Here is a 23,198-nt window from a genome sequence, read left to right on the forward strand (position 1 = left end):
TCTCACAATTCTGACTTCTCCGCCGCCCCCCCACCCCCCACCCCATTTTTATTTATGTCTTTATTTGTTATATTTTCAATGAACGATTAGTTACCTTTACATCATTAAAAATGGGTGTCTCAACTGTACCATGGTACTGTCTCAACTGTACCACATGGGTACAGTTGAGACAAAGTTGAAACAAAAAGCACCTTATTTTTATGAGCTAATTGAGGAAAATATAAACTACTTATGAGTAATATTGATTGATAATATCTTAGTCTACAAGCTAATGAAATGTCATGTGGCATGTCATGTGGAAATTCACGTCTTTTCAGTATCTATTTTTGTGTAAAAAATCAAAACGCAAAAAGTGTCTCAACTGTACCCAGTCTACCCTATTATTATTATTATTATTATTATTATTATTCAGTGGCGGAAACAAGCTCCCATAAATAAGGACTTCATTTTGGTTTTACTTTCAAAATTTAACCCAATCTAAGAAATACAACATAGTGACTGATGACGTTCCAATTGTTCTGAAAATCTATTGGCTGGGATTTGCAACCCTATTTAGTCGGTCGCGCAGTCGTTTCACCAGATCACAGTCTGATGATACTGGTGCGTGCAAGACACAATTTCAGCCTCAGTTGTGATTTTTTTATATAGCCAAAATCAAACATGCGGACCGTGGTCCTCTTGCTCCTCGGAGTTCATCTGGCCTATGCTGGTGAGTAGTTGATTTTAAAGTTGACTAGGCCTATTTAAATCTTTATTATAGCTCCACTATGTAGCCTAGTTCTAAAAATGTGAAGGTATTTTTTTTTTCTGCATTCTGCATTTTACAAATTACAAATTACTGAAAAATATTTTTATCATTATAACTCTCATTTGGCGTCTAAGCGATTAAAATAAATGTGATGCTCTGGAATGCAGAACATGTTTGAAAATATTCCATAAGAGAACACGCGAACTCCATAAATGAAACTGAATATTTTATAAATTGTTTAATTTAATTGTTTGTTGTTTCATTAATTGTTTTTTTAATGGATTATTTTATTTAAGCTAGCCTACATAGGCCTACCACTTTAACTGTGTCGTGGTAGCAGGTCAGTTTCATTTGTGACCTGAAAGAGACTTTTCTACCCGGAGACTAGCGACGCAATTGCTTGCTTGGTTCTTGTCAACTTGAATATTAATTATTGGTTATAGGCTTATGGTTGATTTACATGCCATGATAAATGTGTAGGCTTAATCAATGCATAAAATAATTTATATAGCCTATTCATGAAACTCAAAAGAAAAACTTCTGGTGAAAGATCAAAGCTTTTGAAAGGATTTGCAAATGAAGACATCGATTGTTGAATAACTCAATGTGCAAAATTAACGATTTGAATAACATGTAATTACAGTATTACAGTAGCAACATAACATGTGTTTGGAATAACTCTACCTTTATTGGCCACTAGATGGCTGTACAGCTAGCCCGAGCTCTGGTTAGCCTAGTCCATCCAGCCAGCTATGGTCCATAGTCATAGACTAGACTAGCCTAGTCCATATGTGATGAATATAAAATGTCCCTAGTAACAAAAACTAATCGGCGATCAGTCAAAACAGATGACACATTTAAGACTAGGTTGCTGTTCATTTTAGAAATTGAGACTTGCATAACAAAAAAAAAAAAAGAAACAAAAAAAAAGAAGATGAACGGACATTCAAAAATATGCGCACAGTAGACTCTTTTTAACAATTAGCCTACAAAACCAGTAGCCTAATTGAAATCAATTTCCAGATGAAAACGCTCTAATGTGTAGCTGTAGGGTATTTCACAATTCTCGCACAAATACGGCCAAAAGCATTGCAGGCCTGTGAACAGCAATTGTAAATGGCAAGCCAGCGAGTACAACAGTCAGGAACTGCTAAAAAGTTTGATCGTGTAAAACCAACCTTTGTGTAAAAAAAAAAAAAAAAAAAAAAAACCGTGGCAAATGTCTAAATGACTTGTGTGCACGGAGCAAAAGGTTCCCGAAATATGGCTGTGTTTGTAACTGGTGCGTCTTAGCTGGGCTTACAGTTTTGGCACGATTGTCTCACTCACTGCGAAATTGGCAATATGGTTATCACGAAAAAGACAATTAAATTGTGGTGAAGAATCAAATTATGGTGTGATTATGATTTTATTGATGATGGTATGATTTTATTTAGGGTTTTAATTAAATCTCGTGTAAAGATTGAGTTTCCATATGGGTAGCCTGGGTACAGTTGGAACAGTTAGCTCATAAAAATAAGGTGCTTTTTGTCTCAACTTTTTTTCAACTGTACCCATATGTGGTACAGTTGAGACAGTACCATGGTACAGTTGAGACACCCATTTTTAATGATATAAAGTTAACTAGCCTAATCGTCATTGAAAATATAATAAATAAAGACAAATAAAAAAAATAACAATTGGGCAACATGTTTGTTTATTCATCCATTCAAATTCATTCATTTTATTTTAATTAGCAGTGGTTAAATTTCATAAAACAGAAACAATATATTTTATATGTTCATTAATAATACACAGTTTAATTATCACAAATACCACATTTTTATTTCATTTGCGGCTTATGCTGGCTAATTATGACATTTAACCTGTTAACATAACACTGAACAACTACACAATGTGTGATGCAATAAAACTCTCTCGCAGGTATAGTCTACCCAACAAATTATGTAACATTATGTTAGAACAGATGTTTAAATTAAAGTGGGGTATTAATAATTGTCTGTGAGGTTACTGATGATGGTCTTCTAAACTTATGTTTGAATATATTTTTTTTAGATTGTTTTGTTTTAAGACTTGCTGTTTTGTTTTTTTGCTTTTTTATATATATTTTTTTTAAATGTGTCTCTTTCTATGAGTTAATAATTTATTGTAAATTGTAGAAGAACTTAATAGTAAAAAAAGTCTCTCTCTCTCTCTCTCTCTCTCTGGGTGTGTGCGTGTCCGGCTGTGGTCACAGATAACGCGCAAGTAGCCTACTGAGTTCGCCTCGTCTTCTGTGTTTAAAATTGTTTGAATGTGTAAATTGGCAAGACAAAACACGTCCAAATGCGATTGCTGTATTGTGTATTCACACCTGCCTATCCGCACCAAGGGGGGAAACAAACTTGAGTTTGATTCAATCGAACCCAAGACAGTTGTGAATACACATGGAAACATTTTCAGAGTTGTTCTTTGAACCTTTTATAATAAAAAAAACTGCACAAAGCCTTTATATTCCTTTATTGTTATTAATAATTTTCATTGCCTTCTTTGTTCTCCCTGAACAATGGTCACACTGAAAACAATGATTTCAAACAAATCAATTTTCACTTAGCTACTAACATGAACAGATGTTTAAAATAAATTATGATATTAATAAGTGTGTATACTGTGCAAGGAGAGACTGTTTGATCTACTGCAAGATAAATGAATTATCATTTATGCCAATACATTTTGCGTACACTGCTATACCTGCTATTTATAAAATAATTAGTATATAAACATACTCAAAACAGAAGGCAATACTTTTTTTAAGTTTTAGAATTAGGTACATTGAATGGTTCTCAATATCTCAATATTTTATTTTCTTCACAGTAACTCATTCTATGAAATACATACTTACTGGAGTTTCAGAGGTTGACAGCTTCCCAGAGTACACATCAGTGGGTATGGTGGACGACATTCCATTTGTGTACTTTGACAGTAACATCAAGAGGATGATCCCCAAGACACAGTGGATCAAGGACAATGAAGGAGCAGATTACTGGAACAGGGAAAGCCAGAGAGAGAGTGGCTTCATTCCATCCTTCAAACACAACATACAGATTGCAATGCAGCGTTTTAACCAGACAGCAGGTAGCATACACACACACACACACACACACACAAAAACTTGCACAACACGTTGAGAAACTGCTACAAAAATGACATTGAAGCATGACAGACAACTACAGAACACAGACAAAATACAAGACAATAGCTTTATTAAAAAATCTTGTGAGCTGTAGTAAGCAGTATTTTAAGGCATTATAGTTGTGCTCCTGATAGACTGTTCCAAAAGATAAGTGGTAATTAGGTTGTATAATAAATTATACTTTTCCTTGCATATTTCCTTTAATTTTCCATTAAAGCAGCAAAGCGGCTCACCCCTATATTTTGTGGTTATTATGCCTACAACTAATGGTAATTTTGATCATCGATTAGTTGGCCGATTATTTCTTCGATTACGTACTCAGATAAAAACCTCATATTTTCATTTATTTATTTTAGTTAATAATTATTTTATAGGACATTTTTTCTTTCTAACTAATCTTTCTTTATTTCTTTCTAACTAATATTTTTCTTTTTTACTAAATAATATTTTTCTTTCTTTCTAACTAATCTATCCATCTTTATATTTATAACTAATATAGAAACTAATATTTCTTTATTCTAACTAACTAATATTTCTTTCTTTCTAAATATTTCTTTTCTTTCTAACTAATTTCTTTCTAACTAATCTTTCTTTCTAACTCTTTCTTTCTAAATAATATTTGAAACAAACAAATTACAGACAGAAGTACAAATAAATAGAACAGAATAAAGAGACAATTGAAATAAAGAGTATTTTTTAAAGTTTTTCAGGAAGATCTAAACAAAAATGTTGAGGAACAGAATACTATCAACTATAATTATTACAATATGATTACACAATATAACAAAATTATTAACAGTTAAAACGATTGCCTTTGTTAAAAATGTCGTTTTATTAATATTTATGACAGACTTCTGCAGATTTATTTATTTATATGTATAGCTGTGTTATAGTAGTGTGTACAAGGCTGTGTTGTTTATTGCTGATCACACTTGCTGTAACCTCTCTCTCTCTCTCTATCTCTCTCTCTCTCTCTCTCTCTCTCTTTCTATCTTTCTCTCCTCCTCCTCCAGCAGTTCTCGGTTGCTGACTTTGTCAACCTGGCTTTTGCTAAAATAAAAATCATTAAGCAAATATAAATAGTTAGAAAAGTTTTAAAATTAATATTAAGGGATATTAAAAGTAGTATACTATGATTAAATTCTCATTTCTGAAACAGAAGTTCTGGCCTTAAATGATTGTGGTATATGAGAATGGTGTCATGGAGGATATGGTGTTATCTTGGTATGTTTTGCCAACAATACAGAAGCCATGATGACTTTTTAATCAGTGCATATAATTAGACATTAATGAGGTACAATTTTATAAAAAAGAAAAAAAAATGTAAATCTAACAATTTTCTAAATTTCGGGAATGATAATCAATATGTCATGTACACATTTTGACAAGCGAATATTTAACATTTATTGGAGAAATATAAAGAGATCATCTTGAAGGAACTAGCTCTCATGTTTCTTCATTCAAAATCAAACTTTATTTAAATTCTGAGTGTGCATTTAAACACTCCTCGAAAAATGATGCGGATGATGAGAACATCAGTCATGGACACATCATTTTTCTACTTTTTTATTATTATTACACATGAATTTTCAGTTAATGATTTTTCTGTCATCTGAAATAATCTAGTTGAACATCCATTTATTTATTTTTAATTAGTTTAAATAACAACATAACACACATTCAGTTAAGCAGGATGCATTACAGTAATGAGAATTCTCACTGAAAATACAGTGAAATAGAAAATAAAAAATATTCCCATGTTGAAATGACACATCGTGCAAGGTAGAGATCAGTATCGTCTTTATCGTGATGCTTTTTTATATGACTAAATAACATGTTTAATATTTAAAATCATTAGTGACGTGTTGTTTTAAATCAACCAATCAATCTAATCAACTCCACTCCAACTTCCATTCGTCACGAAAGATGGATAAAAAGATGCTTGGGAAACAAAAACCTTGGAAAAAATGATATATGACCCGCCAAATCCTGACCGAATCACAGTTGCTGATTCGCACGGGACTAATATTATCACATGACCTCGCTGTTCAGTGTAATACGGTAGATCATTTGCGGGGAAATTTTTACTTTACAAATTTCAGACATGGCTGATTCGCACAGGATTAAGATCACAGACGACCTCTACAATCATGACAAATGACTAGAAGTCGCCAGGGAACTCTAATCCCATGTGAATAGTGCTTTATAGTCGGCAAGTGTTTAATGCATAGATTCAGTCAGGATAGGCTGTACAGAAGCGATTGATATTTAAGGAGACTTTTAATATAGGAATCAAAACAATAAACAGAAGAATCAATGAGGAGGAACATAACCACAATCACACTGACGTTAAACAAAGCGAGACGATGAACAGACAGAAACACACCTGAACTGAACTAACACAATCATTTAGAAACCATAGCGACAAACGAGGAGAGAACTGAACTAATGAACCGAACAAAGATGAACAGAGAAACAGATGCAAAAACAAACGGTTCAGATTTAAATAAGTCTGTTCTCCTATTTAAGATGATTCATTTTACTGACTATCTTCTCATTCAGACAGTTTCCCCACAGCAGAGATAAAAAACTCCCAGAAATCCCATAATACTGACAGACTGTTCATAAAGTTCAAATGTATGCACACACACACACATCTCTCTTTGCTCTTTCTGTTAGCAGACGCTCTGATGTTGAGTTTAATCGAATCAACAACAATTCTCTCATTTATTTCACAGAAATCTGCAGTGACCAATAGATACACCCCATTACGTGTATTATGTTTTGGTGTCGACTTTCCATTGGATTCTGTTGTTTTTATACTGAGCTAATGATATTTTCTATAGGCGACCCTTAAAACCTAAACTTAAAGGGTTAGTTCGGCCAAAAATGAAAGTTTTGTCATTTACTCACTCTCATGTCGTTCCAGAAGAATATTTATGCTGCGTTTATAAGATAATCATCTTTTGGCCAAATCCTAAGGCAGAATCACATGCGTCTTTCACAGAGAATGCAATCCCATAATGCATTGCAAAATCCTCAGTGAAATAATCCATATAGTTCTGAAAATGATCAAACGAAATAGTTTCCTGGAATTAAAAACGGATTATTTCACACAATATTTGTGTATGCACATTTATGTTTATTCGAGTATCACGTTTGGCAATGTGCTAACGACAAACTGAATCGATCGTGAGTTTGTACAGTTGAGCGGTGCTGTATTTATGAGGCATGTGTTCGCTGTCGATGTGTAGTGCATCCGAACCAGTCACTTATGAGTGTCCGTTTCATTCAGGATGCTGTCTATGTAGACTGAGATCCAGCTCACTGTGTTTTAGATCAGAGTCCAGACGGACAGACAGTGAATCAGAGCAGGACCGTTGAGCAGCCGGGCTGTCTCACTTATATGTGCGGTGTTAGACGCTGTTACTGAGAATCCCCACCAGACCTATTAACCACCTTAACCAGCAGCTCCAGCAACTAGACCAGCACTAACGTACAAAAACCATCCAGATCCGGCGTTTGAGTTCCTGCAGGTCTCAGCCGCTCTCGACTGGGTTTCACTGTATCTGAGTGCGGGAGAACGAGATGCAGAACCTCAGAGGAGAGACAGAACTTAGAGTAGTGAGACGGCACCCGACAGACAGACGGCAGATTCACAGGAGATCAACAGCTGACGGCTCGTCGTAATTAATGACGAACTGTCACGATGTTTGAATGGCATTTAGTTCAGATGTCACGTGAGACTCCACGGGTCCCTGTTGTGTGTGTGAGGTTCAGACCCCACTGTTCCCACGGCGATAAGGGCCGAAACAAAAGACTGATGCCGAAGACTAGATATATAAAGACGGTGCACTCGGATTACTATGATTGGGAGAAAGTGCGACGCGTAATATGGCAGAATAAGTCCCGCCTTCTAAGTAAAAGAGCCAATCGCCAACTGGTAAAGTCATGATGTCACTGCAGGTGCTGTTAGAAGCTCCGGTCGCTATAGAAACAGTCGGTGTCCTGAGACGAACGCTTGTGACTGCGCATGCGCATCGGCTGATCCAGCCTGGAAAATGCAGTTTTTGTCATGATTTGAGCGTTTAGAAATAACATTGATGAGACAGTTGTTGTTAGATTTCATTGGTGATTTAAAATATGAAGTTTAATCGTGAGCTTGGTGAACAGCTTTGGAGAATTTGATGTTTCCGCAGTCTAAGAGAGAGGAGCTGCACTTGCGAGACTGAAACAGCTCCTCGAGAGGCATTTCAAAGATGGCCGTCAGTGAAACAGACTTTGCTGATGCAGAACACTGAACTGCTACAACAGCACAACATGTTTCCATAGTTTCTGTACTTTCATCAGCTGACCCTCTGTAAATATCAGGAACTCTGTGTGTGTGTGGGTGTGCGTGTGCGTGTGTGCACATATTGTACAACTATTTGTACAGAAAACGTCTCGGTTACGTATGTAACCCTCGTTCCCTGAGTAGGGAACGGAGACGTTACGTCAGAAGTGACGGAGATTGGGGGATTTCGCATAGAAAGCCAATCCTCTTCGAGTATTAAAACACGAGCCAATGGCATGCAATGCCTTGGGGCTGCGGAAATTTGCATAGCGTACTCCGCCCTACTCCGTGAGTATAAAGGAGGAAGTGAACGCAACCGCAGTATGTCTTCGCTGAGGAGCCAAGACTGAACTCGGCCTCTACCCAGCGATACAGCAGAAGTGGCAGGGAGACGTAACGTCTCCGTTCCCTACTCAGGGAACGAGGGTTACATACGTAACCGAGACGTTCCCTTTCGTAGTCACTTCGAGTTACGTCAGAAGTGACGGAGATTGGGGGTCTGTGCCATCACGCCAACTTCAGGCTGTCTTCCAGTGCCCTGCGAAAGTCTAACCCCCGAGCCTTACCTGTTTTCCTTAGGGGATCCGACTTAGACACAGGATTACCAAGGTACACTGGGAAACATATCCCGAAGGGGACATGCTACCAGCTGCCTACCGAAGGGAGGACTTACGAATACACATATGGCCACATAGGAACACATATGGAATCACTGGAGCACCAACCGCAGGTGGCTACTAATTTCAGCTCCAGGGGTGGCAGATGGCTTGCCAAGGGAAGACACATGCTCAGAGAGGCTTACAGTGGATAATACACATGAGACGGTTACCAAGGGGGAACCGTACGCATGGAGGCACCTAGCCAGCATCCAGAGCCACAGCAGTGGTGCCCGCATCGTCGGTGCTGGAGGACTCAAGGCTTCAATGGAAGAACTGAGGAAATATCGCACTTATCCAGTCCGGGGAGTGGAGTGGCGAGCAAGCGAAGACACCTGAGCGGATCCAGAACTGGCCGAAACGAGTACGTGAGAGGATACCGGCTCAATTCGCAGATTATAGAATCTGGCGAAGGTGTTGGGTGTCGCCCAGCCTGCAGCTCTGCAGATGTCTGTTAGCGAGGCACCGTGCGCTAAAGCCCAAGAGGAGGCCACACTCCGAGTGGAATGGGCCGTCACACCAAGGGGGCACGGAAGGCCTTGCTGCTGGTAAGACAAAGCAATGGCATCCACAATCCAGTGGGACAGCCGTTGCTTTGAGAGAGCCCTTCCCTTCTGGCTCCCTCCATGACAGACAAAGAGCTGGTCTGAGGTCCTGAAACACTGCGTTCTGTCGACATAGGTGCGGAGAGCACGTACCGGACAGAGCAGTGCCAAGGCTGGGTCTGCCTCCTCCGGGGGCAGCGCTTGCAGGTTCACCACCTGGTCCCGGAAGGGAGTGGTGGGAACCTTGGGCACATAACCAGGCCGGGGTCTCAGGATCACGTGAGAGTAAGCCGGCCCGAACTCCAGGCACGCTTCGTCAACGGAGAATGCGTGCAGGTCCCCCACCCTCTTGATGGAGGCCAATGCAACCAGGAGTGCTGTCTTCATGGACAGAAACTTTAACTCTACCGATTGCAAAGGCTCAAAGGGATGCCTCTGCAGAGCATTTAAAACTACCGAGAGGTCCCAAGAGGGTACGAGGGGAGGACGAGGCGGATGCAGCCTCCTCGCTCCCCTCAGGAACCTGATGACCAGGTCGTGCTTCCCTAAGGACTTACCTTCCACTGCTTCATGAGAAGCGGCAATGGCCGCGACGTAAACCTTAAGGGTGGAGGGCGACAGCCTGCGCTCCAACCCTTCTTGCAGGAAGGAAAGCACGACACTGATCGAACATCTCCGGGGGTCTTCTCCGCGAGAAGAGCACCAATTGACGAAGAGGTTCCACTTCAACGCATAAAGGTGTCTCGTGGACGACGCTCTTGCGGAAGTGATGGTTGCCGCCACCGCAGGTGGCAGCGAACTCAAACCTGCCTCGTCCCGTCCAGGAGCCACACGTGCAGCCTCCAAAGATCGGGACGAGGGTGCCACAGAGTGCCCCGTCTCTGAGAGAGTAGGTCTTGTCTCAGAGGAATAGGCCAAGGAGGTGCTGTCGCGAGGAGCATGAGATCGGAGAACCACGTCTTGGTGGGCCAGTAGGGGGCTACCAGCAAGACCTGCTCCTCGTCCTCCTTGATCTTGCACAACACCCGTGCAAGGAGGCTCACTGGGGGAAACGCATACTTGCGTGGGCCCCGTGGCCAGCTGTGCGCCAGCGCATCCGAGCCGAGAGTGCCGCGGGTCAGAGAATAAAACTGGGCGCAGTGGGACGAGTCCCGAGAGGCGAACAGGTCTATCTGTGCCTCCCCGAACTCGTCCCAAATCAGCTGGACCGACTGGGGATGGAGTCGCCACTCGCCGGAGAGGGGACGGACCCGGGACAGCTCGTCGGCCGCCCAGTTCCGGTCTCCAGGAATGTACACTGCACGAAGGGACCTCAGGTGCTTCTGACTCCATATCAAGAGGTGGCGGGCGAGCTGCGACAACTGGCGTGAGCGTAGACCCCCCTGGTGGTTGATGTACGCTACTGCCGTAGTGTTGTCTGAGCGGACAAGCACATGCTGGCCCTTGAGTAACGCTCGGAAGCGGTGTAGGGCGAGCCGTACTGCCAACAGCTCGAGGCAATTGATGTGCATGAGGCGCTGGGCTCCTGTCCAGGAACCGGCGGCTGCATGCCCATTGCACATGGCACCCCAACCCGTGGTAGATGCATCCGTGGAGACAACGAGATGCCTGGAAACTCGCTGAATAGGGACGCCGGTCCGTAAGAAGCTGAGGTTCGACCACGGGAAGAAGGTTCGCCGGCATGCCGGAGTCACTGGGACTCGGAGCGAGCCGCGATGCCATGCCCACCTCGGGACTCGATCGCGAAGCCACAGCTGAAGCGGTCTCATATGAAGCAAACCGAGCGGCGTTGCCGCGGCCGCGGATGCCATATGCCCCAGGAGCCTCTGAAATAGTTTCAGTGGAACCGCACTCTTGCCCTCGAACTGACGAAGACAAGTCAGCAGTGAGTGCGCGCGCTCGTTCGTGAGCTGCGCGGACATGGCGACCGAGTCTATCTCCACGCCGAGAAAAGAGATCCTCTGCACGGGGCAAAGTTTGCTCTTTTCCCGGTTGACCCGAAGGCCCAGACGGGCTAGGTGCCGGAGCACCAGGTCTCTGTGTTCGCAAAGCCGAGCTCGAGAGTGTGCTAGTATCAGCCAGTCGTCGAGATAGTTCAGGATGCGAACCCCGTGTTCGCGAAGGGGAACAAGGGCTGCCTCGACGATCTTCGTGAAGACGCGAGGGGACAGAGCTAACCCGAATGGGAGAACGGCGTACTGATATGCCTGGCCCTCGAAGGCAAACCGAAGAAACGGTCTGTGTCGAGGTAAAATGGACACATGGAAGTACGCGTCCTTCAGGTCGATCGCTGCAAACCAATCCTGATACCGAACACATTCGAAAATGCGTTTGGCCGTGAGCATTTTGAACGGTAGTCGATGGAGAGAACGGTTCAAAATGCGCAGGTCCAGGATCGGTCGTAACCCACCGGTCTTTTTGGGGACAATGAAGTAGGGGCTGTAAAACCCGGACCTCACCTCGGCTGGAGGGACCGTCTCGATTGCACCCTTCGCCAGCAAGGTCGCAATCTCCGCTCTCAAGACTGGGGCATTGCCACCAACCATCGTGGAGCGAACTCCCGTGAAGCGGGGAGGAGACCGTGCGAACTGAATCGCGTAGCCGAGTCTGATCGTTCTGATGACCCAGCGGGATATCCCAGGAAGCGCTAGCCAGGCTTCCAGGAAATGAGCCAACGGGGTCATGCGAACCACAGACGTCCCCCCGGAGGGGCAGCGGTGCGGGTCGACTGGCACGCGTGCAGGAGTTACCCCGCTCGGATGCGTCGAAGCCCGCTCCCCGACAGAAGGGACCAGGGAAAGCGGAGCGTTCCACGGGGGTCTGTTCTGCCGGGGGTCTGGCGACAGAGGGGGAAGGGATTGGTGTAGCCCTGGGACGACACACGCACCCTTCCGCGCCCTCAGAGACAGAGAGGAGTGTGTGGGCTGACGCACGGGGGCATCGAGCGCACCCACTCCAGTCTGTGAGCTCAGTGAGGATGTCAAGTCTTTCTTTAACCAGTTCAGGGTGCTGCCCACCCGTGGGTGAGCAGCGGGGAGCTGAGAACAAAAGATTCTCCCCCGGCCCTCCACCGGGGGAAGGAGGGGGCCTGCTACCGCCTCCTGGGAAAGACTCGAGATCGTCACTGAGCGGCCCGTGTCAGGATCTTCGCTTGGCCTGGCGTTTAGCGGGGCGAGCGGCCTGAGGGGGCTGTGACGCCGGCCTGCGGCCTCCTCGACGCCGGGGCCCGGGTGAAGGCTGCTGCTGGGGCCGGGCGGGAGGGAGGGGAGCCGCAGGGGGGCGTCCTCGGCGGCGAGCAGAGGGAGGCACCTGCGCCGATGACTGGGTGGAGGCAGCAGCTGGTCGCCGGGGCAGGATGTGTTTGATGGCCTCCGTCTGCTTCTGAGCGGTGGAGAACTGCTGGGCGAAGTCCTCGACCGCACCGCCGAAAAGGCCAACCTGGGAGAGCGGAGCGTCGAGCAGACGAGTCCGCTCAGCGCTCCGCGTATCTGCCAGGTTGAGCCAGAGATGGCGCTCCTGAACCACCGAAGTGGCCATCACCTGACCGACGGCGCGAGCGGCCACTTTCGTTGCCCGGAGAGCAAGGTCAGTGGCGGACCGCAATTCCTTAAATGCCGTCGAGTCAGTCCCGCCCTCGTGCATGTCTCTGAGCACCTTCGCTTGGAAGACCTGCAAAGTGCTCATGGCATGCAAAGCGGAGGCCGCCTGTCCCGCCGCTCTATAGGCTCGCGCCGCCATAGCAGACGAGAACCCACAGGCTTTGGATGGGTGCTTAGGAGGACCACGGGTGGAGGCGCTCTGTGGACACAGCTGCATCGCAACAGAGCGCTCCACCGGGGGCATCCCAGTGTACCCACGGGCGGCCCCACCGTCGAGGGGGGGAAAGGCGGGGGAGAGATCGCGCTCTCGAGTGGACAAAGGAGCCCCCCAAGAGCGCGATAACTCCGCATGCAGCTCGGGGAAAAAAGGTATCGGAGTTGGCCGTGGCCTTGCGGCGGCAGCTTTGTCCAGATACCAGTTATCCATCCGCGAGAGATCGGGGCAGGATGGAGGTTTCCATTCTAGCCCGATACTCCCAGCGGCTCGAGACAGCATGGCCGTCAGCTCGGGATCTGACACGGGCAACGCTGGCACTCCCGAAGGGGGCAACGCAGCCGCATCTTCCTCTCCCGAGGACTCAAGCCCGCCTAGTGATGCAGTGATAGACATCACATCATCATCTGGAGCGCTGCTAGAAGCAGCCGGCGCCGCCGAAGAGACAGCCGACTGAATCGAGCTGGCGCTCGCTGGCTCACGCACTGAGGCGGGAGGTGTGGCCCGAGGAATCGTCGGGGCTCTATCCCACACCGTCACCGTTAGATCGCCGGGTCCCCGGGTCGACGGGCCCCCTTTCGTGAAGGAAGCCGATCGAGTAGGGGGGACCGGGGCTCTCACTCTAGTGAGATCAGTGAGCCTCGACCTCAGTGTGGAGATGGTCATGCTCCCACAGAAGGAACATGAGTCATCCACGAACGCTGCTGCTGCATGCTGAATGCCCAGGCATACAAAGCAGCGTTCGTGACCATCAGATGATGACAGAAATCTACCACATCCAGAAGGGCACGGGCGAACCATCTTTAAAAAGACGTGCCGCGTGCAGCTCTTTCACTTTCACTTTTAGAGAAAGGAGAAATTCACTCTTTCAGCGCTGAAGCTACCAGGGAGAAGTGCAAAGTCTGGCAGACCACTGCTCAGATCGCAGGCAATGCAAAATCTCGCTGGGTACCGCCGTCACACCAACACTGAAGAGGACGCTCGTTCTCGAAGAGTCTTGAATCAGCTTTTAGGAGTGAAGAGGTTCTCTTGGCTCCGAAGCGAAAACATACTGCGGTTGCGTTCACTTCCTCCTTTATACTCACGGAGTAGGGCGGAGTACGCTATGCAAATTTCCGCAGCCCCAAGGCATTGCATGCCATTGGCTCGTGTTTTAATACTCGAAGAGGATTGGCTTTCTATGCGAAATCCCCCAATCTCCGTCACTTCTGACGTAACTCGAAGTGACTACGAAAGGGAACTAACTTACAATGTCATTTTCAGTTAGAAGCTGAATTATTAGTGGTGCTTGCCAAAGACAAGGCATAACTTTTGTTACTGCTCATGCTTATTCTTCTTCTCGGGGGAAAAAAAGTGGGCGAAAAAATCCCATGAACCCTAAAGACTTTGACGTGTCAGAGAACTATGGGCGAAGATTTCGCAGAAACGTGTTTACCGCAGTTGAAAAGGCTGGCAGGCTCTGTAAGAACATACCTCACAATGAAAATTTCCCCCCCTGGAGCGCAAGAGCTGCCTAAAGTTACCCCATAGACACACACACACACACACACACACACACACACTGTAGCGAAGCACTGCCCGTGAAACACATGCATGTTTTTCTTCTATGGTAAATTGCATAGGGTTGTTGTTTTAAACATAACTCTGGATCACAGTGTCATAGAGACAAGGGGGCAGGCTCATTTTACTCAGGCGACCAATCAGTTTCTCAGGATCATTGTGAAGCTATCAAGCCTCGCCCTAGCAGCCATTTAGAGCACCATAGCAACAAGTTCCATAGACTTCCATTGAAAGAGATCAAAGGGATATTTTGGGATAGAAGTGTCATAGAAACACAAGGGTGGTCTCGATTGACTCGGGGCAGCAAACAGCCAATCAGGAACCACCTCAACACCTCCTAGCCCGTCCCTAACAACCACTGTCAATCAACCTTAGCAACCAAAACCCAAAGAGGAACATATTCCATTCTGAATGTCACAGAGGCATGGCAGTTGGTTTGTATCATGCATAATAACAGACAGCCTTTGGAGTTTTCAATGAGTCTGAGAGTTTTCTCCCTGACCAATCAGCAGTCGGCATTGTTTTCACATCACATTTTAGTATCGCCTCAGCTTGCCTTAGCTCGCTCAGAATCTCGCCGGAGGTGAGGTAAAGCCAGGTACAGGCACAATTTTTACACATTGGATATCCAAAACAAAAGCGAGCCAAGCGGAGTCGAGTCGAGCTGGTATTGTGTAGTGGAAAAGCACCATCAGACTGAGACAGAGATCGGCTGATTCTGTGTGATTCAGACTGGAGCTGAACTCTGCAGGATGATGATGGTCCTCCAGGAGTAGATTGATTACTGCTGATTTACATTGTTATTGTGGTAAAGTTGAGTTATCAGTTAGTTAAAGTTCTAACTGATCAGACTAATGGCTTTCTCACCGTAGATTATAAAACTTCCAAAGACTTACGTTAACAGAATTCAAACTCCCAACTGTCAAAAAAAATCTAATGAAACCACACACACACGCACGCACACACACACACACACACACACACACACACACACACACACACATAGTCAGATTTACAGTAAGCCGGGTCCCTTATAACGACTAAGGTCAATAATGAATGTTGATACAAGTCACGACACGATTATGTTCCCAGCTGGTCTTTAAGCTAAAATCTGCTCCAGTCGTTGAAAGTCTGTAAGTGTGTACAGTTCGGTTTTAAAATGTTTCAGCTAATCGTTAAGTTTGTCTCGGCATTAGTTTGATTATAAGACCATTTATCCAGAATGTCACTTCAAAGACAAGGGATCCCTGCTGATCCCTCCATCAGTTTACACATAGTAAAGGGATACAAGAGTGTAAAAGAAGGTCAATAGATGAGCAGGGACAGGAATCGTAAAGAATTTAATAATTCTGTTTCTGAGACACAGTTCCAGTTTATTAACCGGTCCATGGTTCTTTAAGAATAATTGATCCTAACTAGAATCAACAAACATACTAAGCTAATTATTATTTTAAAATGAAGTATAATTTATTATGACAGAACGTCCTTCATAATGTGTCTTTAACAACCAGTCAGTAACTTCATTGACTTAAGTCACACACTCGCAGGGCCTTATTAAGACAGTGTGTTATGCTATTTTAAAAAATGCTATTTTAATACTGCTGGAAAACAATTGTGACATTTGTGACACAAGCTGATCATTTATTATGTATTAAATCCAGTCTCTTTAACAAATTAATGTTTCCTCTTTCACTCAGTCACACTACATTCCCTTTCACTTTACAGCTCTTAAACAATCATGTGTAACTTAGTGCAAACTAAACATGCAGTACAGCTGTTGAGAACAGCACACATTTTCATTATGTGTGAAATCTGTTTGTAGGTTTTTTTAGTTAGCTGATACACAGACACCTGAGCAATAACACAAATTCAGATTAATAATTTAGAAATGATCAGTCAGTGCTTGTCACCACGTCACTCATTAATGTTATTGTTGGTCTGATATAGGTTGCATTCTAGTGTGTATAATAAGCTAGAGTATAAACTGCCAGTGTGTGATTTCAGATTTTGACTTTTGCCCTTCTGTCTCTTGTTTAGGTGTGCACACATACCAGGAAATGTATGGCTGTGAATGGGATGATGAGACTGCAGAAGTAAATGGGTTTGATGAAGATGGATTCGATGGAGAGGACTTTACTGTTCTGAATTATAAGGAGATGAGATACATTTCCCCAGTGACACAGGGAATCGCAACCGCAGAGAAGTGGAACAGGGATGGATCCCTGCAACATAGAAAACAGTACCTGAGCACTTTGTGTGTTGAGTGGCTAAAAAAGTATCTGCAGTATGGAAAGAGCAGCCTGGAGAGAAAAGGTTCATAATTTATGAAACAGAAAATTGTCATTCACAACAACTCTCTTTTACTTAGAGTGTAAATATTGAGTCACTTCATGTAATTTCATTTCAGACGCACACAGATATGTAAATTAATGTTTCCCTTTTTTAAGAGGATAGGATTGCAGTTCAATTGCAGTTGCATCTCTGTATTTTTGTGCAGCATTGTTAAATGAGCTATTTTATTAACACATTCTTCTGAGGCCTTTTGGTGTCCCATACTAGGCTGCCCTAAGCCACAGCTGTCCTCTTTAGACTCCACATTTTGGTGATATAGACAATTAGGTTGGATATTCCACTATTAAGTCTGATTCAGTGCAGGCCTACAGAATGTGTGCAACAAGAATGAATCATGACCACAAAGAGTACACTTGTGCTAGTGTCCTTTTGAATCATAAAATTAAAAAAGGATGTACCCTCTTGTGTTGTGAACCTCATGGACATGCAAGAAAAGGCATGAGACTAGAAGTCCTCAGTGAGGTCACTATTTAGGGTATAGGGACTTTAGATAGATGTGATAATAAACACGGAATTCTAATCTTTTGATCTAGTCCCACTTTAAACTCTTTCAAAACTCATTTATCAATATTTCTTTATGCAACCTCATGTTACTCTCATTTGCTAATATCTTTGTTCCAGGCATGTGCACAAAAAAAGATCAAAGGATGTATATATTAAAATGCTTCTTTCCCTCTCCAGTCTCTCCTAAGGTGTCTCTGTTGCAGAAGTCTTCCTCTTCTTCAGTGACTTGTCACGCTACCGGTTTTTACCCCAGTGGAGTAACAATCTACTGGATGAAAAATGGCAGAGAGCATCTTGAGGATGTGGAACTTGGAGAACTTCTTCCCAACGAGGACGGAACCTTCCAGAAGACGAGCACCATTAGAGTCTCACCTGAGGAGTGGAAGAACAACGAGTTCAGCTGTGTGGTGGAACACCTGGGCAAGAGTCTGTCCGCAAATGATATCAGGTCTAACGAAAGTAAGATTATACAAGTAAAATGCTAAATTATCAAATATTTATGAAAATCATTATTTTCTTTTTTTCAGATGAACTATATAATACTCAGATTATTTTTTCTTAGGTGTTTGCACATACAATAGGTGGAATTCACAGAATTCACAGCCATTTTTATGTGTAGGGTGAATTAGTTAAAGCAGGCACAGTCATTTTCAAAACTCAATAGTCATTATTGCACTTTATTTGCAAAACTTTTGTGCAATTTACATCATGCTAATACTGCACTATCAAAGGGGTAAATAAATGTGTATGAAAAATCGATGTTCATGTACACTTTCTAGAGACTATGAGGGAAATAAATCAGCCGACAATTAAATGATAACTGGGGATTTATCTAGATGTGTGGTGTGGTGTGGTTTTGACATTTTAAGAGATTCATAAGAGATTATGAATCTTTTGCTGTACAGTAAAAGCAGAGTATGACAGGAGGTCACACATAATTTTTTTTAATGTTTGTGACATTGCCTGATTTTCATAATTAGTTTAGTGAATTATAGACCAAGAGAGTGTATGCAAATAAAGTGTGCTTTCAGTGGACACATTTCATTTTAGTGGATTCCCCTGCCCTGAAAGTGTATATGGGTTTTGACCAAATGAAAATCTGAAGGATGTATGATAGTTACAGGTTTTCAAACAATTAATAATAAAATAGGATAAAATTAACACACTAAAGCATGTTTAAAGCTTTTTTGTAGTTAATTTGTCTGCTTAAAGCCCTAATGTAGATTCAGTGATGTACCATTGCAATTTCCTTAGATTATTGGAAAACATTGAAGCGATACTCCACCCAAAAATTAATATTCTGTTATCATTTACTCACCCCCAAGTTGTTGTTGCAAACCTGTATGAGTTTCTTTCTTCTGCTGAACACAAGGATAGATATTTTGAACACAAAGAAGATATTTTGAACGATGGGAACTTTGGCACCATTGATTTCCATAGTATTTTTTTTTTCTTTTATGGTAGTCAATAGTGCCAAATAACTGTTTGGTTCCTATCGTTCTTCAAAATATCTTCCTTTGTGTTCAGCAGAAGAAAGAAACTCATTCAGGTTTGCAACAACTTGGGGGTGAGTAAATGTTGACAGAGTTTTCATTTTTGGGTGGAGTATCCCTTTAAAACAAATTACAACAAAAGACTGACACACTGTACATCACAAATGTGTAGAGGGTTTAGTCTTGACTATTGATTGTGGGTAACGGGTGATGTTTATAAGCTTGTGTGTTTTTTAATTCGTAAAATGAAAAGAGAATGATGGGAAACGGGAATGATTTTCTGAATGTCCCCCCACAATTGTTTGCGGGGACTTTATTAATGTGTAATTCAATAAGACCAAATTGCATAAAAGCTTGGATTGTGCATCATTACAATTTTAATAATCTTAATTGCAGAATCAATACATGCATCATTATTTGTATTATATTGTCAAAAAAAAAAAAAAAAAGAAGAAGAAGAAAATGTGTCTATGTCTCACTATTATTGCTAGTATAATACCTCATGGAGACCATCAATGAAGACCAAAAGCAGAACATTTTAGATTCGGTATTCAGATGTAATACCCCTGAATAGAAGCAGACTGATTTTATATAAAAAATTAACTCAATTGTGTAAATAGTTATTTTCTGTATTTATATTTTTGGTCCCAATTGATCGGCTTTAAGTAATATACTTATATTGAAATTAATAATTTGATACAATGGACTTATTGTGTACATACATGTTTTTACATTTTACTTATATATTTTTTTTAAATACCTGCATGTAATTACAGCTGTAATTAATTTATATAACTATGTAACACACCCACACTTAACCTAGCCTTACTCGAATCACACCTTGATAGCAGCAAAAGTGTTCCACAATAAAACATGAACACAATAAGTACATTGTGCATATTTTTTGATGTAAGTACATAGTGTTTAAACTAGCCACTTAATATAAAGTGGGAATGTATTTTCATTTATTCTTTATAACCTAATATTTAGACCTGTACTGTTCTTATTCGCTTGCATGTGGTAAATATTCTATCCAATGTACTGCAAAAATCAAAAATGCTGTTTGTCTCCCAGAATTTTCTACCAGTACTAGTTAGTAAAATTATGTACAGGCTCTTTGAGTGATCTAATGTTTTCCTCTGATCACACAGAAACACCTTTTCCCATTGGCATCATTATTGGAGCTGCTGTTGCTGTCATCCTATTGATTGTCATTGTTGTCGCTGGGTATATGTTCTATCAGAAGAAAAAAGGTGACCACTTAAGATGTAATATGTATATATGTTTCCAAGAGTGTTCCATTTAGGCTGTAAATGTCTCATATTCAAAGATTTTTTTTGTTGGTTGGAATTACTGAACTTACAAATCTTGTATTTGGTTGTTTTCCAGGCTTCAAACCTGTCAATGGTAAGTTCCTTGTATGTGCATGTATCAAGAGGAGCTTTAACATTTGGAATGATGTCATTAAAATGGTATCTTCATATATCTAAATGTGTAATGTATTGCCGTGGTAAGATAAAGTGAAAACAGATGTTTCACCCCCTTCTTACTAAAGTAGAAATAATAAATTTAACATGGTATAAATACAAAGATGACTTCTGTACTATCAGAACAGATTTGTTGTAATATTGTTATTTATTTTAGGTTCTGATGATGGTTCCAACAGCTCAGCTCATACAGTTCCTCAAGCATAAAGATGTAAGTGTTATTATCATTATTAACCAATCATCAGTACAACTGTCTCAGTCATGTAAAATAAATGAAAACAAACATATTTTATTTTAGGAGACCAGACAAGTGGGAAATACGAATTTGAAAAAAGAAGAAGCTTGTTCTGCTTCAGTGCTTGTCCACTCACTCACTCACTCACTATCATAGATTTATGTGATTTATCTGGTTTATGGTTCTACATTATTACACCTATACATTAATCTTTCTGTTCAGCCTTTTTCAATATTTTTAGGTTTTAAGATCCACAAATATGACATTAATCAAATGATTTCAATGTTAACCTAAATGAAACAAAAATGAAAAGAAGAAAACAAACATATAAATGATTGATTTGCAAGATTGATTGATTGATTGATTGATATGTAGGAGTTGTGGAGTAAACCACAGTATATCACTGTCTAAGATCAATCCAAATGTTTTTTTCTCTTTTTTTCCGGATTGTTAGCAAGTAATTGAAAAGTATCAAATTGTCTATTTAAATTGAAATTGTTTATTTGCAACATTTACTATTTTAATAAACTTTATAATAGTCTATATCGGATATTTTTTTAAATAAGGCTTTTTCATTTATTATATTAAATTGTCAACATGTGGGCTTCTTATTTTTTTCTTTTGTGGGATTATTTTTTTTCTGTTTGTAAAATTAATTATTTTGTTAAATGACAAGTAAAAAGTAATAACCTGTTTAGACGATAAGCTGTACAACACAATAATAATTAATTCTTGTCAAGTTAAAGATGCTGTACTATTAAATATTTTCATTCATATTTGAAGAGTTTAATTAAAATATTTTCGGTAACACTTTACAATAAGGTTCATTAGTTAACATTAGTTAATGTATTAACTAACATGAACAAACCATGAGCAATACATTTGTTACTTTATTTGTTCATCTTTGTTAACGTTAGTTAATAAAAATACAGCTGTTCATTGTTTGTTCATGTTAGTTCACGGTGCATTAACTAATGTTAACAAGATTTAAATAAAATATTAGTAAATGTTGAAATTAACATTAACAAAGATCAATAAATGCTGTATACAGTATGTGCAGTTCATATTAACTAATGTTAACTAACGGACCTTATTGTAAAGTGTTACCATATTTTCCTTTATTTGAGGTTTCTGAAACTAAAAAGATGCTTTTTTATGTTGGTTGCCTATAAAGTTGTAATGTTGTTTTGATTAAAAAATAAAGGGACCTCACACAAAGGATCAAGTGAGTGATGCATGTCTTTCTCTCTTACTAAAATTAGCATTTATTGTGTTCCCCACACAGTTAAGTTTTATAGATGTAAAACTGTAAAATGATGATGACATAGTATGAAAATGATGATGATGATGAAAGTAGTAAATTATGACAACATTAACATCTTTGGTAAAATAAAAAAATAATTTTAATAAAAGATTAGGATTGAACAGATTATGATAGAAAGACAGATGACAGATAAAAAAAGATACATGCCAGAGAGGTCACACAATAAATAACTACATTTATGATAAGATAGATGACAAATGAAAAAGACAGAGACTGTCTAGCTAGGTAATATATATACAGATGAGAAATATGGATGACAAAGATATGTATTAGATGGATAGATCTTCAGAAAGACTTCAGGTGCAGGATTACCAGAGTAAAAGGAGTGGTTTTTCACCACAAAACAAAACCAATCTTTTTTCATTTTCGCACTCTTGCAAACTGGATTATCCGACTTGCTGCCAAGATGAGCTCATAAATCCAATACTTTTAGCGAGTGTTTTTTTTTTTTTTTTTTGCAAGAAAAGAGACAGCACTGCATTGTATAGCTGCATTTACATAATATGAAAAGAAAAGAGAAAGAAATTTATATGTTTACAACTAAATTTATCAAGAAAACAAACTCCAACCAATAAAAGTTAACGCAATGGCCATAATTGCTTTTCTCTCAATAAAGCAAAGGTGTGTTTTAAAGAAGTGCACATAGCTTGGAGACAAAGCTTTGATGACAGAATAGAAAGGCAGGAAAATTAGGCTCCACTAAGTCTTAAATTCTTCATACCCCAGTATACTGCCATCATTTTTAGGTGGACTTAGAGTTTCCATTTCACCCCTTCTAAATGACCGATTTCTCTTTCTATATTTCTCCAAAAAGTTTTACTTGGAATTTTTAATTGGGAATCTCCTCACAAAGAAATTCTATGGAATAATTTACTACATTTTAAGGATTTATTTAATTTACCAAATATGGCATTGATGTCATGTCTTGTTTTGGTTTTATTTCATGTACTTGTTTCATGTCATGTTTCCTGTAGGG

At 41.2% G+C, this 23,198-nt stretch overlaps 1 protein-coding gene across 1 annotated transcript; it reads left to right on the forward strand.

Moving 5' to 3' along the window:
* The first annotated feature begins 570 nt into the window (after nt 1-570).
* On the forward strand, nt 571-22,116 carry LOC120483479 (class I histocompatibility antigen, Gogo-B*0102 alpha chain). Its single transcript, XM_089122832.1, has 8 exons — nt 571-709; nt 3,602-3,862; nt 16,865-17,140; nt 17,861-18,142; nt 20,328-20,429; nt 20,566-20,583; nt 20,821-20,874; nt 20,962-22,116. The coding sequence occupies exons 1-7, from the start codon at nt 661-663 to the stop codon at nt 20,868-20,870; spliced, it is 1,038 nt and encodes a 345-aa protein (XP_088978958.1). The 5' UTR covers nt 571-660; the 3' UTR covers nt 20,871-20,874; nt 20,962-22,116.
* The last annotated feature ends 1,082 nt before the right edge of the window (nt 22,117-23,198 follow it).

Source organism: Pimephales promelas, chromosome 18 (assembly GCF_988280905.1).
Source record: "Pimephales promelas chromosome 18, fPimPro1.hap1.1, whole genome shotgun sequence".
Lineage (NCBI taxonomy): Eukaryota > Metazoa > Chordata > Actinopteri > Cypriniformes > Leuciscidae > Pimephales > Pimephales promelas.